This window comes from Phoca vitulina, unplaced genomic scaffold (genome assembly GCF_004348235.1).
Source record: "Phoca vitulina isolate PV1807 unplaced genomic scaffold, GSC_HSeal_1.0 scaffold4, whole genome shotgun sequence".
NCBI lineage: Eukaryota > Metazoa > Chordata > Mammalia > Carnivora > Phocidae > Phoca > Phoca vitulina.
In genome coordinates this window covers 55,735,734-55,753,299 of record NW_022589707.1, presented here as the reverse complement: position 1 = coordinate 55,753,299, position 17,566 = coordinate 55,735,734, and the positions used below count along the sequence as shown (strand labels likewise).

General features: G+C 35.9%; 1 protein-coding gene across 9 annotated transcripts in view; it reads left to right on the top strand.

Moving 5' to 3' along the window:
* PHF14 (PHD finger protein 14) overlaps positions 1-17,566 on the top strand; it is a 235,529-nt gene that overhangs the window by 41,559 nt on the left and 176,404 nt on the right. For all 9 annotated transcript variants that reach the window (XM_032402038.1, XM_032402043.1, XM_032402039.1 and 6 more), the window contains one exon: positions 14,687-14,846. In XM_032402038.1, the coding sequence (XP_032257929.1) occupies positions 14,687-14,846 (160 nt within the window). The remainder of the gene's footprint in view (positions 1-14,686; positions 14,847-17,566) is intronic.

The window sequence follows — 17,566 nt, the reverse complement described above, 5'->3', positions numbered from 1 at the left end:
TATCTAGGGAGTAGTAAGGTGGTTCTAGCATTTCAGAGGAGATGAAAATCACATGGCCAATGGGATAGGAGGAGAACCAGGAGTAATGACCCAGAGGCTAAGTAAGGAAAATGTTTCAAACAGAGAAAGTGAGTAACTGTCAAATTCTGTTTCTAGAGTCAGATAAAGACCTATGTCATGTGGCAAATTTTCCTAATGCAGTGGTAGACTCCTGAGTATACTACCAGGCAAGCCATCCCAAAGGTTGTAGGAGAAAAGGTTCATGGACAAAATGCTTATATTACATGGTTTATTAAATAAGAGTAAAATACATGGAGAAAAGCAAGGGGAAAAATACGAGATTAGTTAACATGCTTATGATAGAGTACAAGTTGGTGGAATGATCACCTGAATCCTGGGGTACAGAGTTTGTATTGTATGTCCTGCCTCTCTCTGCCTTTTCAGCCTTCCCTGCTGAAGGTATGGTTATGAGAACCAGAGCCCACATAGGCAGTACCCGGGGCCAAACACGCACTCTCTTGGACAGATCCAGAGATAAGTATGCCTGGTTACAGCTTTAGTTCTCCACTTAACCTACAGAATAGCCATGGGTTTTGTGTTTCTTAGGCTGTGGACACATGGAGCCAGAATAGGTGTAACTGATGGGTGGCCATACTGAGGCCTCATGATCAGAGAGAGAAAGGGATAGAAGCAGTAATATGAGAGAGAGCTAGTGTCTTTTGTAACCTAATTTGGAAATATACACTGTAATTTCTGCATATTGTTCACACAGACCAATCCTACTTAAATTTAAATGTAGGAGGGCACATTCTAAAACTGTTAATACGAGGGGCACTGATCATTGGGGGCCATCTTAGAAGCTGCCTATCACAGATGCAGAGATTATATAGCATGTTAGTATACTATACTAACAGGGAAGTGACCAGTGGAAAGGGAGAGTTGACAATTGAGATAAGGAGAGAAAATGAAGCAGTTGCTGGAGCAAGGGCTTTGAGTACAAGGCTAGAGGGGATGGGATCCAGCACCAAGTGAAGAGATTGAGTAAATATAAGTAGCCATAGTAACCAGAGGGAAAAGGATATATGGATACAGATGTAGGTAGGTTGTTAGATGTGGTGGTCAGAGCATGTGCAACTTAGTTTTGAATGCTTCTTGTTGTCTCGGTGAAATGGGAAGCAAAGTCATTAGCAGAGAGTGGAGGTGGGGGAGATGTTGGGAGATTGGGGAAGAGAGGTTGGTATAAAATAGTTATTTGGGAGAATGAAGTGGACTAGGGAAATATTGGCATAATATTGTATGTGTGTATACATATATATATATTTTATTGACAGACAGCTATGAAGGACCACTTGTGATTAGTGGTAATGAATTAAACAGACCAGTCAACATGGTTGTGTGTATGTCTGGTTTTTTTTGTTTTTTGTTTCCGCCCCGCATGGTTCAAATTCCTTGGAGCAGGTGCAGAATAGGTAAACATCAAAAGCAGCTGCTGTGCTGCTGATGTGTAGCTAATATGTGGAATAAATAAATAAGGAAAACTAGGTGGGGAAACTGAACAGTTTTCTACATCTTTAGGAGAATCTTTATGTTGTGGTATAATTTCTTTGTTGGTAGTATTGGGAATTCTGTGAACTTCAGATAAATTGAAAGTGCGAAGTATAAATCAAAAGTAAAACATAAATCTTGAGAGTTTTTTAAAAAAATTATGTTACAACTTTTTCCCTCTAGTATAATTTCCCATTTCCTTTGTTAATCTTGGAGTTTCTGATGTGTAATTGTGATTATATAATTTTCTTTTTTTTTTTTTTTTTCCCGTGGTTTCTTAGTAGAGTTAGAGCTAATAGCTTGAAAAATTCCTAGTTCTGGTGATTTTTAATTATCTGTTTTGCTTTAAGGGAGAACTGTTAGTTATTTTTTTAAAAGATTTTATTTATTTATTTGAGAGCACAAGCCACTGTGTGTTTATGTGTACTAGTTGCGGGGAGGGGCAAAAGGAGAAGGAGAAGCGGACTCTCTGCTGAGCAGGGAGCCTGATTCAAGGCTCCATCCCAGGGCCCTGGGATCATGACCTGAGCTGAAGGCAGACGCTTAACAGACTGAGCCACCCAGGCGCCCCAAGGGCAAAAGTGTTATTAAAGATTAATGTATTTCTCATAAATACATTACATAAATACATTTTTCCTTTTAACTTAATTTCCTGTAGGTTATGTTTGTCTGACTAGTCTAAAAGATTCCTTTACCAAATATCACTGAGTACTATGTTTGAGAAGGGGTTGTTTTGATAAGATATACTCCTGACTCTCCATTTAAGTGTTTTTGGGTAATACTTGGGTAGTTTCAGAAAGAAAGTATATTGATTAATAGATCTGTGAAGAATTTTTCATCTTCCATTGGCTTTATATCAGTTGAGTCTACTAATAGAAAAATAAAAATAAAAACAAAAACAAAAACCCTGCTTAATATTCATTGGTTAGATGGTTGATTTTCTCTTCTGGTTAAGTGTAATGATGGTAATTCTTAGTATAATAATGTGTAGCCTGATCAGTATATAATTTTCTGGTCCCTTTTTGGGTCATCACACTGTTGCCAGCCTGTGTTAATTAAAGCCTGGGTTGAAAAAATAAACAGTGACATGTGACTTGGTCCAAATAATTTAGATTTTTTGTTTTTTAGTCTCTTTCTAGGTGTACCATGTTCGTAGTCCTTTTTAATTTTTAGTTTTGTTTTTCTCTAAAATGGGGTCAGCAGCTTGTTAGAAGTGTCAGTTCTTCACTATCCTAATGGGAGCTTTCATGACTGCTTAATTATTTTAATTTTTAAGGTCTTTCCCCCTATATAACTGAACTCTTGCTGCATCTAAAGTGATTGGTAGATAAATAAGTTTTAAAAAATGTTCAACTCATAGTATTTATTTATTATTTTTAAAAGATTTATCCATCTATTTTGAGGGAAAGAGAGCGAGCGAGCGCGCACACGCGAATGAGCAGGAAGGGGAGAGGGAGAGAGAATCCCAAGCTGGCTCCATCTCAGGATGACCCAAGCCAAAACCAAGAGTCAGAGGCTCAACTGAATGCACTACCCAGGCGCCCCCACAACTCATAGTATTTAAATTAAAATGTCAGTCTTACCTATTTCAGTATTTTTTTTTTTTTTTAAAGTGTTGCTACTCAGAGTAGGGTCCATGGATCCACAGCATTAAGCAGTAGCATTTATATAACCTGGGAGCTTGTTAGAAATGCAGAATCACAGACCAAGTCCCTTCTGAATCAATCTATTTTGACAAAATCCCAAGATGTTTCATATACACATTAAAGCATTAGCTCCGTTGATAATACAAAGAAGTAGCCCTGCAATGCTTATCAGGGTAGCTAAACTTGAATATTTTTAAGATTATCATTGGGCCCATTTAGCACCAGTTTATTCAGAAGGATAGAAGAACAAAATCACAGCTTGCCACCAAGGTAACCTCATGCCTTCCTTTTTGTGAGTCTTTGTAGTAGTCCCTACAGCAAGCAGCTCACAGTCTTTTGGGAGCCATCTTCTTTGGGCTATGTCATTCTCCCCTACTTATCCCCATTTATTGTTACTCTCAGTTCAGATGCAGTCTGCCAATGGGGTCCTTTTTACCATAAGCAATATTTCCAAGTAACACAACTGATACTCTTTATCAGGTTCCCAGAGTAACAAAGGAGAAACTTAAACAAAAATCAGAGTCTAATGAAGCAGGGGAAAGGGTTAACGGAATCACTGGGGATCCTACTAGTTCTCTATACTGAGGACTAAGAAACAAAGGGCTCTAATGCATGAGTCCCTCTTGGACCTACCTTCTGTTGACCAAAGCAATAGCTATTATGTACATAAACCACTGAAAGTATTGAAATTTCTTTTTTGTATCCCGCGCCCCCCCCGCCAGACTTCCCTGTTACTGTCTTTTGAGTCATAGGTCCCATCAGCATTTCTGTCTCTCTAGTGTTGCTCTTTTTACCACCTAGAGAGGATTGAAGAGAGATTTGGTGAGCACAACTTTCTCTGTGATGTTGATGTAAACATTAATTACTATTTAAACAAATTTCTTTTGTTACCTTGATTCTATAAATATTTAAATGTAAGATTTGGTGCTAGCAAACAGGAGGATGTACCAGATATAGTCTCTGCTGTTTTTATATAATAGGGGAAAGAAAACATGTAAAATAAGAGCAAAGAATAACGTTTTTTAAGTGAGTTATAAATTCTTTGCTATGGGTGTATTGAGTGCATCATACCTTATTGGTAAATCTAGGTGACTTGTGAGTCAATTGCATGTTCTCTTTTTGTAGCTGATTTCAAGAGGTTCATTGGTGCATCAAATTGAACACACCCAAGGAGGGGTTGAAAGCGAAGAACTTTTTATTGTTACAAGTAAGGGGACAGGGAGATAGCTCTTATAGTACTGTCTCCCATGGGGTTAGTACAGGAAGCTTTTATTCAGTATTGGGGGTGGGGGCAGGGAACTTGTATGGGCACTTCTGGTTCAATTGTACATGCTTAATATGTCAGCATGCTAGTGGATACATCATATGTTCAAAAAATGGCAGAAAGCTCCTCCCACAGGAGAAGATTTTAGTATTATAATGAGCTAAGGATAACTTTATGATAACTCAGGGGGCTTTTGTGCAGGTCCTCATCTCCAACCCAGCTCAAACTGGCTCTCCTAAGGAGCTGTCAGGTAAGACACACCTGGCAAGACACACCTGTCAGGTGAAACACCTAGTTGGGTGTTTCCTTGGCTGGAACTGTCGGTTCTGCAAAATAAAACACACTCCTTCCCTGCTTTTGTCCCTTTTCCTCCCTTTCTGCTGGTAGTGTTCAGCCCTCTTATTTGAGTAACTTTCTGTTGCATCCTAGCTAACATTTTGATAAGCAAGCAGTAGGCTGCTAATCCTTGCACTAGAGAACATGCAATTGACTCACAAGTCACCTAGATTTACCAATAAGGTATGATGCACTCAATACACCCATAGCAAAGAATTTATAACTCACTTAAAAACTCACATATATATTTCTGAATATATTGTATTTAGCTTACTGCTTTTTAGTTCTGTGAAATTTTAAGGTATTTATGATTTTTACCACATTTTATACTACTAGATTTATTTATGGGCTATTAATGCAACTTTTTCTTTGCATTTAGAAATCACTTTTTCAAGGCTCCTATTATGTGTTTGCTTTTTAGTGTTATGCTCCTGTTCATTAAAATAAGCTCATCGAGGGACGCCTGGGTGGCTCAGTCGGTTAAGCGGCTGCCTTCGGCCCGGGTTGTGATCCCAGGGTCCTGGGATCGAGTCCCACATCAGGCTCCTTGCTCAGCAGGGAGCCTGCTTCTCCCTCTCTCTCCCTCTGCTTGTGCTTTCTCTGTCGAATAAATAAAATCTTTAAAAAAAATAAAAAATAAAAAAAATAAAAAAAAAAAAGCTCATCGAGGAACTGGAGGGTATTATGCTGAGTGAAATAAGTCCATCCGAGAAAGACAATTATCATATGGTTTCACTCATATGTGGAATATAAGAAGCAGCACAGAGGATCATAGGGGAAGGGAGGGAAAACTAAATTGAAAGTAATCAGAGAGGGAGACAAACCATGAGAGACTCTTAACTCTAGGAAATAAACTGAGGGTTGCTGGAGGGGAGGTAGATGGAAGGCTGGGGCAATTGGGTGATGGGCATTTAAGAGGGCATGTGATGTGATGGGCACTGGGTGTTATATTGCAACTGATGAATTATTGAACTCTACATCTGAAACTAATGATGTACTATATGTTGGCTAATTGAATTTAAGCAAAATAAAAAAAATTAAGCTCATTGAAGCAGAGATTACTTTGTGTTTGTAGAGACAAATTATACTTATGAAAAATATTTTCAGCACAGAATCATAAATTTTGTTTATTTTTAGAAATGGGTGTAAGACAATTTAGAGATATTTTATATATGCATAAAAGTATAATCTTATTTATTTTTTTAAAGAGAATGTGAAGTAAAACCTTGATGAATTTTTTTTTTTTATTCTGTGGTAAATAATCAGTGGCAAATACTTTTGTCTGTATATCTGTATGCACATGAGAAAGCAAGACAAATCTGGAAGAATACACATCAAAGTTTAAAGTATGTTTATCTCTAGGTAGTATGATCATGGAAGATGTTTTCTTTAGCTCATTTTGTTGCCAACTATGTGAATTAGGGATAATAAGTTGGTTAGAAGTATAGTCTTGAATGATTGAAGCCACTGTACCTATATAAGGATTGGAATCTGAATATCTTGTTTAACAAGTTCCTGTGTTTTTTACGTAGAGTCTAAATCTCCTGTATGTTTCTGTTTCTGCCATGGTTGTGGCTGATATTTGGTGTATACAAAATAAATATTAATGCTTTTTAGAATACAGATAATTGTCTGATGTTCTCTCCAGTGGTCTCAGATTTTATAGTGGAAAAGATTATCACCTGAGGTACTTGATTTTTTTTTCTTTTTTTTTTTTTAAGATGTATTTATTTTAGAGAGCGCGTGTGCGTGCTGGAGGGAGGGGCAGAGGGAGAGGAGAGAGAGAATCTCAAGTAGGCTCCCCGCTCACCAGAGATTAATGCCCCGCTTTATCTCAAGATCCTGAGATCATGACCTGAGCTGAAATCAACAGTCAGTGGCTTAACTGACTAGCCACCCAGAAACCCCCTGAGGTGCTTGTTTAAAACAGATTCTTGGGTACTACTCCTAGAGATTCCCAATTCAGTAGGTCTGGGGTGGGGCTCTAGTATCTACAGTTTTAAAAGGTGCGTTGGGATTCTCTTGCAGAAGGTGGGGAAGATCATCCTTTGAGAGACATTGGTTTAGAAGGAAGTAAAATTTGAGAGAGAAAAAGAATGGGTAGGCGGTTGTCATGCCGGAGCTTAAGACAGCTGCAGATATAGGTCATGGAAATGAGCCAGGGCAATGTAGAGTAAAGTATACCTTCTGGTATAAGGTGGGTAAGACTCACAATAAGATTTTTAAAAGTTTAGACTTTTTTATTTCTTATAGAAATGGTTGGGAACAAGGCAAGAAGAGATAAAAACTAAACTCTGAAGACAAAAAATAATGGACCAAGACGGTAGAAGGTTGAGACTCGAGGCAGATGGGAGCTAGGGTGTAAACTTCTAAACAGATGCACCTCTTCTTGCTCTGGTTCTCCTACTGTCTTCAGGGCTGATTTTTCTGAAATTCACATCTGTTCATATTATTCCCCTATTTAAAATTATTTTGTCCCTTTAGATTAAAGTTCGCACTCACAGCAGGACTCTTTTAGATTTCATAACCTGCCATTTGAATGACTTTTCCAGTATTAGAGGGCTTTCACTTACACTATTGCCTCTATCCAGATGCCTTCTATTCCACAAATATAATCTAAATGTATAGGTGTTAAATTAGCGTTTACCATTGTCTTATCTTGTTAGGAGATTTGAAAAATCATTTTTTATTAAAATATTTCCTATTAAATGTAAGTAGCATATAAACACAAAAGTTGCAAATATAAAAGTACGTAAAGTAGAACAATGAATTACTGTCCTTTATCTGAATTCTTCTTTTTGCATAGGAAATTACCGTTAATAGTTTGGTCTGTATTCACATCTTTCCCTCTCTGGTACTCTCTAACCCCAATACAGGTGCTATTCATTTAACTTTATTATATTACATGAATACATTTTCATTGTAGAACATATCAGTATATATGAACTAAAGAAAACATCTTCCATGATCATACCACCTAGAGATAAACATACTTTAAACTTTGGTGTGTATTCTAGACTTGTCTTGCATTCTCACGAGCATTCAGATACACAAACACATTTTTAAAAAATTTAATGGCTGGTAATATGCAAACTTTTTTTTTTTCCAAGATTTTATTTGAGAGAGAGGGAGAGAGAGAGAGCGCATGCACATGAGTGGGGGGAGGGGTAAGGGGAGAGGAGAGAGAATCTCAAGCAGATGCCGAGCTTAGCATGGAGCCCGATGTGGGGCTCGATCCCACAGCCCTGAGATCATGACCTGAGGCGAAATCAAGAGTTGGTCATTGAACTGACTGAGTCACGCAGGCACCCCTATGCAAACTTTTCTTATGACCTCTATACCTCTGTTATCACTGTGGTATTGCCCTGCTCCTGATCCAGGATCCATTCATGTATTATGTGTTGCTTTTTGTGTCTTAGTCTCCTTTAACCTAAAACAAATTTTCTGTCTTTTTGTGTCTTTCATGACCATGTGTTGAAGAATATAAGCCAGTTTTTATTTATTTTTTTTTTTTTAGATTTTTTATTTATTTGACAGAGCAAGATACACCGAGAGAGAGAACACAAGCAGGGGGAGTGGGAGAGGGAGAAGCAGGCCTCCTGCAGAGCAGGAAGCCCGATGCGGGGCTCGATCCCAGGACCCTGGGATCATGACCTGAGCCGAAGGCAGACGCTCAACGACTGAGCCACCCAGGCGCCACAGAATATAAGCCAGTTTTTAGAATAACTTGTAAAATTTCCCTCAATCTAGATTTGTCTGGTTTTTTTCTCATGATTAGATTTAGTTTAAACATTTTTTGGCGAAAGTACTATCTTGATGATGTTTACCTCCCGTTATACCACATCAAAAAAGTATGATGCCAGTTTATTGAATTTTTGGTGGTAGTTAAGGTGGTGTCAACTAGAACTCCATTTTAAAGCCATTTGTTTTTCTTTTGGTAATTAACAAGTAATCTGAGGTAATAACTTTGAGACTTTGTTAATATAATGTTCCCTAATAGCTTTTTGCATGGTGGTATTAGGGTTCTTATCAGAATCAGTTATATATGTAGCTCCAAGATGGGGATTTTTAATTCTGTCATTCCTCTACATTAATAGGCAGCATTTATTTTGTAGAGAACTTCTCCCTTTTTTCCTTTTCAGTTATTATTGTGCTCTCATATGTTATCATCTATTACCTGATTACTCTTTCTGATACTTAAATTGTCCAAATTTGACCAGTGAGAGCCCCTTCATGTAGGCTCCCATGTACATATGTGAACACACACATCACATATGCATATGCTCATGCTCTCTGTCTCTTTCTCTAAATAAATGGGATAAATACCATGGGACTTTTTTCCCTGTTACTTGCTGTATTTCACTCATATGTTAACCTGTTAATATTGAGATTCTTTTCATATGAGTACAAATGGGATATATTATTCTTTTTAATGGTACATAGTTAGCTATAGAATGGTTCAACCATGATATCTTTATTTTTCTTTTTGTTTCTAGTTTTTCACTTCTACATAGTACTAACAGATAGGTGTCATATATATTCATGTAATAACTTCTGTGGGATAGATTCCTAGAAGTGAAATTGCTGAATCAAAAGATAAGTGCGTTTTAACTTTTAAAAAGACAGAATTGCCAGAATGATCTTCAAAAAGATTGTACCTATTGATATTCTTACCAACAGTGTACAAAGTACTTGATAACTGCATATTAGCAAATTTTCTTTTAATCTTTTGGAAACTATCACTTTATTAAAATATGCGTTCACGTTATTATGAGTGAGGTTTGGTATCTTGTGGCCAGTTGCATTTTATGTTCTGTTACTTGCTGTGCATTTCCTTTGTCATTTCTCAGTAGGTTTGCTTGTCTTTTTCTCATTGATTTACTGGAATTCTTTTTGTTTTAATGTTAATCCTTTCATTGCTATATGTGTTACAAAGATTTTCCATCCTTGCAAATATTTTTTCCAGCCTTTCATGTACTTTGAAACTTTGTGGTATTTTTCATTGTTTATATAATGTTCATTTTTTATACAGCTGTAGATCTTTCTGTACTACTTTTTAAGTTCCAAAATGAATTTTTAAATAAAATTAATCCAGAGAAGGGGAAATTTTCTAAAGCATAGTGGGAAGCTAGTATTGCTGGTTTCTTTTTTTTGTTTGTTTTAAATTCAGGTGCCTAAGTGACAGACTTCCATATTATTTATTTGAAGAGACAGAGAGAGCACAAGTTGGGGGGAGGGGCAGAAGAAGAGGGACAAGCAGACCCCCCGCTGAGCGGGGAGCCCGATGCGATACCGCAGGGCTGGATCCCAGAACCCTGAGATCATGACCTGAAGTCAGATGCTTAACTGACTGAGCCACCAGGTGCCCCTTCTTTTTTTAAATATACTTACTCTTAAGCATAATAAAGAGAAGTTTTTAAGTTGAGATTTTGCTAAAAGATAGTATTTGAAATACTGCTTATTAAATGTATAACTGTCTAATTACTTTTCAGAGTACTCACTTCATCTAAATGTAGATAAATTTCTTTTTGAAATCAAAGGGTTCCAACTTGTCACTTAGTATAAACACCTTTGTGACAAAATCTTATACTGACTTGTAATAGTAGGGTACCCCTGACTATGATGTCAGTTATCCTGATATACTGATTGCACTGTGTCTGAAGAAAAATGTCACATAGGTGTCATAGTACACGATAGAGCGAGCATTAGGTGATGCACTGCCCTTTCCAGCAGTTACCCTTCGGTTTAGCTGTTGTGCATGAAATGAGATAAGGTCTACTAAGAGATGCTTTCCCCCCATTCATTTTCAGTCTGCTGTTAACTAGCCATAGACCATTTTTATTTCGTAGTATATGCAAAAATATATCCTTATGAATGTTTATTGAGTAGTAAAGAATGTTCAAGTTACAACCATTTGAACTTTATAAGTCAGCAGACACTTTGGTTCTCTTACACTTTAGGATATATTTGTTACAGGTATCATACATCTTTTCTCACGAACAACAGTATTACTTTACAATCTTTTTTTTTTTTAGTGAGTAAAAATCAGAGGTCTTAGTGATAGGATGTTAAGAACAGAAAAAATGTTTTAAGTTTTTAAATGACAACTTTTGGGTTCCTGTTTTTTTTCTATACTGAGAAATAATTTAGGAGAGATATTATTAAATACATTTGTAGGTCATTTTAACTCAGCCTCAGAGATGTGGTTTGTCCAAAATTACATAACTCTAAAAGATGGAAGACTGCAGGTCTTTTGCTCCCCCAAGACAAGTTGAATGGGGAAAATTTCCACTGATTTGGATTATCCATACCCTTGTATAATTCAAAACAACTGTTAATACATTTTATATCATTTTTCCTTAAATGTGATTTGTGTAAGTTGCATGTGTTACTCAGAGATTGATGCTAATCAGATGGCCATAGAAACATATTTTTTCTGTTTACACATTGGAAAACATGAAAACACTGTATGAAACAGGTTTTATATGTCTATAATTTTATTTTATATGGGTACCCAAATGAAAAATATTTTTCGTGATCTTATTGAAGATGCAGTTTTGCATCTTCTACTCAGAATTAGGTAGGTAGAAGGAAATAAAAGTTGCTTTTATGTTTTTAAAAAGATTTTATTGATTTTATTTGAGAAAGAGCGAGCACGAGTCAGGGGCAGAGGGAGAGGGAGAAGCAGACTCCCTACTGAGCAGGGAGCCCGATCTGGGGCTCGATCCCAGGACCCTGAGATCATGACCTGAGCCTAAGGCAGATGCTTAACTGACTGAGCCACCTAGGTGCCTGGAAATAAACATTGTTTTATGGTACTTTAAATTCTGTTTTGCATGGAGGAAAGAAAAAGATCTTATAAATGTATTTAGTCATTAATTAAAAGGTATCAGAGTGGTTATAATATGTTATAACTTTGGTCCTGAGGTCAGTAAATTCAATAGGTATGGTAGAGAAATACTGGAAAAGTGGCAAGTGAAGAACTCTATAAAGGTCATAACACTGTGAATCATCTTTCAGGGGCATTGAAGCTGAAGAAGAAATACTTAATGCACCTGCTGGTTGCTCTTTGAACTTACATGATACCGATCTTCTAGGTTACAAAGTAGGGATTTCCTAGGAGAATTGCTCAAAAATAATTCTTCAGGTTGTTTGTAGGTTTAATCTGTGTGCAGATTTTTGCCATGTGTATAGAATATTCTTTAAAAAATAGAATTGAAATTTTGCTTTATTGTAAAAAACTGCTGTGATTTACCTTGATTTTGGCAAATGAAGTAAATAAAATAGCCCCATGGGGGCTTTGTTATTTTGGTAATTGCCTACTTTGTGTGAATACAGATGAAAGAATCCTTTGAAGTAAAAGGAACATTATTTTGTAAAGAAAATAGATTTTTTTCCTTGTACTATTGCATAAACCTTTGAGAAAGCAGATTAATTTTCATTTTTTTGTTTTGTGATTTTTCTTTGAATACAGTATTTGGTTACTATTGCGTTTACTGAAAAATTCTTTTTTATTGGTGATAATAATAACTGCTCCCAAGAAGAAATTTGTATTTCCTTTCATTTTAGGATTTGTCATCTAAAAAATGTATATCTAAACAGAAGTGAAGATAATGATTACCAACCCACAAATTTAATGATATTAAAGAAATTAAAAGTTTTTATTTCTTTGCTCATCTTGTGTACTATATAGTCTAGCTCCTTTGAAATCTTTTCTTTGGCATCCTTTTGTATGATTTTCAGATTACGTTAAGGTTCACTGTTATAAAGCCTTTGAATGGCATAAAGGTGACAATTAATGGCATCTGCTTCAGGCAGCTTATGTAAGTCATAGTTGCAAACCAACTTTTTAGTTTTATTCCTACCAGGCTATTTTAATTATAATCTATAGTCCCTGGTAGCATTGTGTGACTAAAATACTTACACATGACTATTGACCTATTAATGACATCTAGTAAATTAATGTTGATGCTTTAAAATTATTTACTAGTTGTGTATGGTTCTTTTTCTTTCTGGGTGATTTAACTCAGTATTTATATAGTTATTTATTTATTTTAATTTGAGTATCTTTGGTGTTTGTGAGAAGACACTCTCCAGTTTAGGCTCCAATTGTCTGTTTAATGTGTAACCAGTTCAAATAATCACATCTTACATTGGATGCATATAAACTTACCTGTGGGGTAAAGCCTTTTGAGAGATGAGTGTTGCTTACATATGCTTCTCATATAGTGTTTTTTTGTTTGTTTGTTTTTAATGTCTTCAGTTTATTGGAGGTCACTTTGGATGCCCCTTAGAATTTGGGACTTAGATTCTTAGAATAAACCTGGTCAGAAGATCCTGGGGTGGTTGATATTTGGCTATCTGTAGAAGCAGCCTATCTTGGAGAGGTAATAAATGTGTCTTAGGAGATCAGAGAAGTGCCCCAGCCTAAAGATGATGAGGGTGTACATCAGGCCTAGAATTAAGTTGTAGTTTATTTCTATTTATGCATTAATTTTTTTTTCTCTTCAGGATATTTTTATCATGAGGGTGGTGTCGTCTAGGTAATATGAAGTGTTGCGTCAAGCATCATTTAGGAAAAAGAAAACTATTTAGGAGTCATGACTATTGTAGTCGTTATGTAAGTCATCAAGAGTTCGACATGTTTTTTATAGTCTGGGTGAAATGATCTCTGAACTTTTCAGTTGCCCTTTATTGGATTCTATATTTATCAATACTGTGATGGTGCCAATACATTCTTCTTGGTATTTTTATACTGAGAAAGAATTATTCATGATAATGGATGTGACATAACTTTCTAGTGAGGTTGGTTTGTCAGGCACAAAGAGCCTCATCAATACCGAGTTCATTGACAAAATTGAGTTTCAGGAATTTTAATGAGAACCTGATCTTACCAAAATGTTGACAGTGATATTTTGCTTGAATTTCATGTTGGTGTTCATGTTTCACATCTATTAAGTTCAAAATCAAGGAAAATATTTTTAATTTTATAAAAAGTTTTAACAAATCTGGAAGTGCAAATAGTAACTTTAAATATAATTTGTAATTGCAGATATGTATATTTGCATAGATAAGGAAACATTTTACTCTTAATAATTGAAAGGTAGATGAAGTATAACATGACCTACTCTAAAACGTAAAGTTTGCAGTGAGAATCTTTAAAAATTTTTATCACATTTTCTCATTAAATAATTTAACTTCTCTTAGAATATTGAGTTAAACAGAAAAAGAGTAATCTGTTTTTATTAATTTCAGTTATGGATAAATTTTTATAGAAGATAGAATCATAAATGTTTAAAAAGATCAAATACCTCCTAGAGCTAGAAGTTGGCTCAGTTGTGAATGGAACTCAGTTTGTCTAACTCTAGTCTGAACTATTCAAATTGTCCTATAACCTTAATTTATGTCTGTGTGGGTTTATGTATTTTTCTTTTACTAATACTTAACTTTGTGTTTATGGTTATATGAATTTGTGTTTTATCTGCCATCCCCAAAGTTAGAGACCTTTTTGATTATATGTTTGTTTTGCGTGAGCATGGTCTTAAATATTTAAGTGTCCATTACAAAAGGAGCTCAATGAATGTTAATCAGTAGTTCCTAGATACAATCTGATGTCTTTTTAATGAAGATTCCTATTTTTATGTAATTTTTATTCCCGTAATGCTTTTCCAGTAGATGTAAAATTATTTTAAAAGGTCATTTGTTTCATTGTGCATACTATGGTAGGTGAAAAAGTACTTTTATAAAATGATTTCACGTACATGTTTTGACTTTAATATCATTCTTATAAACCATTAGGTTTTCAGATTTGTTCTCTACTTCCCTTTTTCTTTTGTAATTTTATAAATGAGTTAAAAAATAAACTAATCATACCTTTTTTTTTTTTTTTTTTTAGGTTGTTATGGAGTTGATGGAGAGAGTGACTCTATTATGAGTTCAGCTTCTGAAAACTCCACAGAACCTTGGTTTTGTGATGCCTGTAAATGTGGTGTTTCCCCTAGCTGTGAACTCTGTCCCAATCAGGATGGAATTTTCAAGGAGACAGATGCTGGAAGGTTGATGTCATAATTCTGATGGGTTTATGTGTCTGCTTTATAATGTGTCTGCTTCTATTATTTTTTCAGTTACAAACTTTTGTTTGATTGTTTCTTTGTATTTTTTTTGGCATAGGGTAAATGGACGGTAGGCTACAGATCAGGGGAAGGAGAAAAGACTATTTATTGGTTATCTGCATTTGCCTTTATAGCCATAGTCCCATTTAATCCCAGTGATGACTCTATAATGAGACAGTTGCTAAAGTTTTCCATTTTGTAGGTGTAGTACCTGAGCCTTAGATCATTAAGTAATTTTAATTTGATCAAGGTCACAAGCAGGTGAATAGTCAGATTTGAACCCAGATCTGTCTGACTTCAAAAGTATATCAGAAGACAGAACCCATACAGTGGTTTTAAAAGGGGACTTTACAGAATTATTAAGCTATGATAAGAGTAACTGTGATATCACAGCCTGTACCCCTGAAACAAATAATATATTATATGTTAATTAAAAAATAATTTAAAAAAAACTAATGATGTACTACAAGTTGGCTAATTGAATTAAAAAAAAAAAAGTAACTGTAATATAAAAGAATTCTAAAGGATACCCTAAGGCCGAGGGAGAGTATCCAGGGAATGACAAACTTGGAAGACCCCTCCCCAAGGCTGGAGTTCAGACCTTATTGGAGAAGGTGTAGTTGCAACCTATTGGATGGCAGAGATGCTTACTGGTTTGCCTGGGCCAGAACTGGTCTTTAGTTCTTGGCAAGTGGGTGTCTAGGCACAAGTTGCAGAAGGTACTGGGGCACCAGTATGGTGTCTGGAGTGTGTGGGTCCGTGTTAGGAGGGCCACAGAAAAGTGATCTCCAGGCTGGGCTTGCGAGGGCACAGAGTTGGTAGTTGGTGTATGTGGCTGGGGCAGAGCCCTGGCAGATGCTCTTCGTCATCCCTGCTGAGAAGTGCTTTCCTCCTACAGTGCTCTCTACCACTTCTACTAAGACAGCTTAATATCGTGCTCACTGTAAAGGAGAAATGCTGAAGGGATTTTCTCCATTATTGCATAGCAGATATTTGAGGTGGATTTGGAGCTGAGAGGCAATAAATTGATAACTGGCACAAAGATCTATGTTTTTTTCACTACACTCACACTAATCTTTATTATTACATTTGAGCAATTGTCATCATAATAGTGTTGATATTTTTCATGTTTTTGCCCAGGAGACTACCATCTGGGTAGTTTAAGAGTAGTTCCTGCCCTCTTATATTTTATGGATCATTACCTACCCGACCTCCCCACCGCCCCCCCCCAATATGAGTACTAAAATATATTAAGTTTTTTATTTTGTGATGAAATATTTCAGTATTTTTAAAAATGTTTAATATTGGGACAAATTTTCAGCATTATTTTCCATATTTTAACATTGAAAAGGATAGGATACATTTTATCCCAAAGTAAAGATAGTCTTTAAAATTTAATACATGTTACTTTAGTAAAGTCAGAAATATTTTTCTTATATGTCCCTTGGTTGGTGGAGAGGCCCTTGAGAAATGTTGCCATACAAGGTTGTTGGGATAGCATAGAATCTACCATGGAATCTTGGAGAAGCCTGTGTGTTGATGTCTAGGAAAAATGGCTAAAAATCTTAGCTCTTCTTCCTCATTGCACATCCAAAAAGATGAAATAAAATACAAGGCATAACAAATGATTTGATGTATTGACATGAATCTTTAGTCTCTGTCATAGACCCGGGCATTATGTCATGTTTGGACTGACTTGGGCCCAGAATTAGGGAATTGAGTGCAGCATTAAAAGTGTGTGCTTCCAAGTTGGACTGCCTATGAGTTCTGGTCTTTTTTTTACTAACTGTGATTATAGGCATTTGATTTAACCTTTTAAAACCTCTATTTTCTTAGTACTTTGGAGAGGAATGAGGTGATTCCTATAAAACAGTACAGTTTCTGGAGCATAGCAAGTGGTTAATAAATGTCTCCTTATTTCTACTGCTTCTTCTGCTACTGCTGCTCCTAATGGTTTTCTTACTACCAGTATTGTTCCATTTCCTTAAGGTGATCATAGAGTATCAGCTGCATGAATTCCTTCTGGTAACTATTTAGTCCTGACAGTTGAAATTTTTGGTGAGAAATTGTGAATAAGTAAGACAACTTTGGAAAACACAGAGCTTCCTCTTAGGGAAAATAATTTGTTTTAACTCTTTTCTTGTTCATAATTTAAAAGTTCTATTGAAAAACTATAAAGTACCTGTCTCTTCACGCTATTATAATCCACAAAATAACTTGTAAAATTGTTTCTGAATGGAGAAAAGAGAGGCCCCTTTAATTAGATTCACTGAGAAATATTTGTACTGACTCCTGTGGATCTTACCTCTACAGACACTTCCCTTCATGGTACAGCCTCGCAGAAGTTCTTCTATAGTATTTGAACATTTTATTTGCATTGAGGCACACACTCATCTATAGGCTATGGTGGAAATTATAGGTCTTGAAATAGTTTGAAGGATATAGTTGAACCTTGATATACTTTGATACAAGGCAAAAAAAACGTCAAGAAAATTTGGCAAGCCATTTGGTGTTCTAGCTTCAAATGGTAAATGGGGGAAAAAAAAGAACAATGTATGGAAAGAATGAAAAAGGTTTTGAAACTGCATATCACATAGGCTAATTAGACTTTTTCCCCCTCTGTTTCTGATGGGAGCCGCAAGTTCTACATCTAGTTAGTTTGC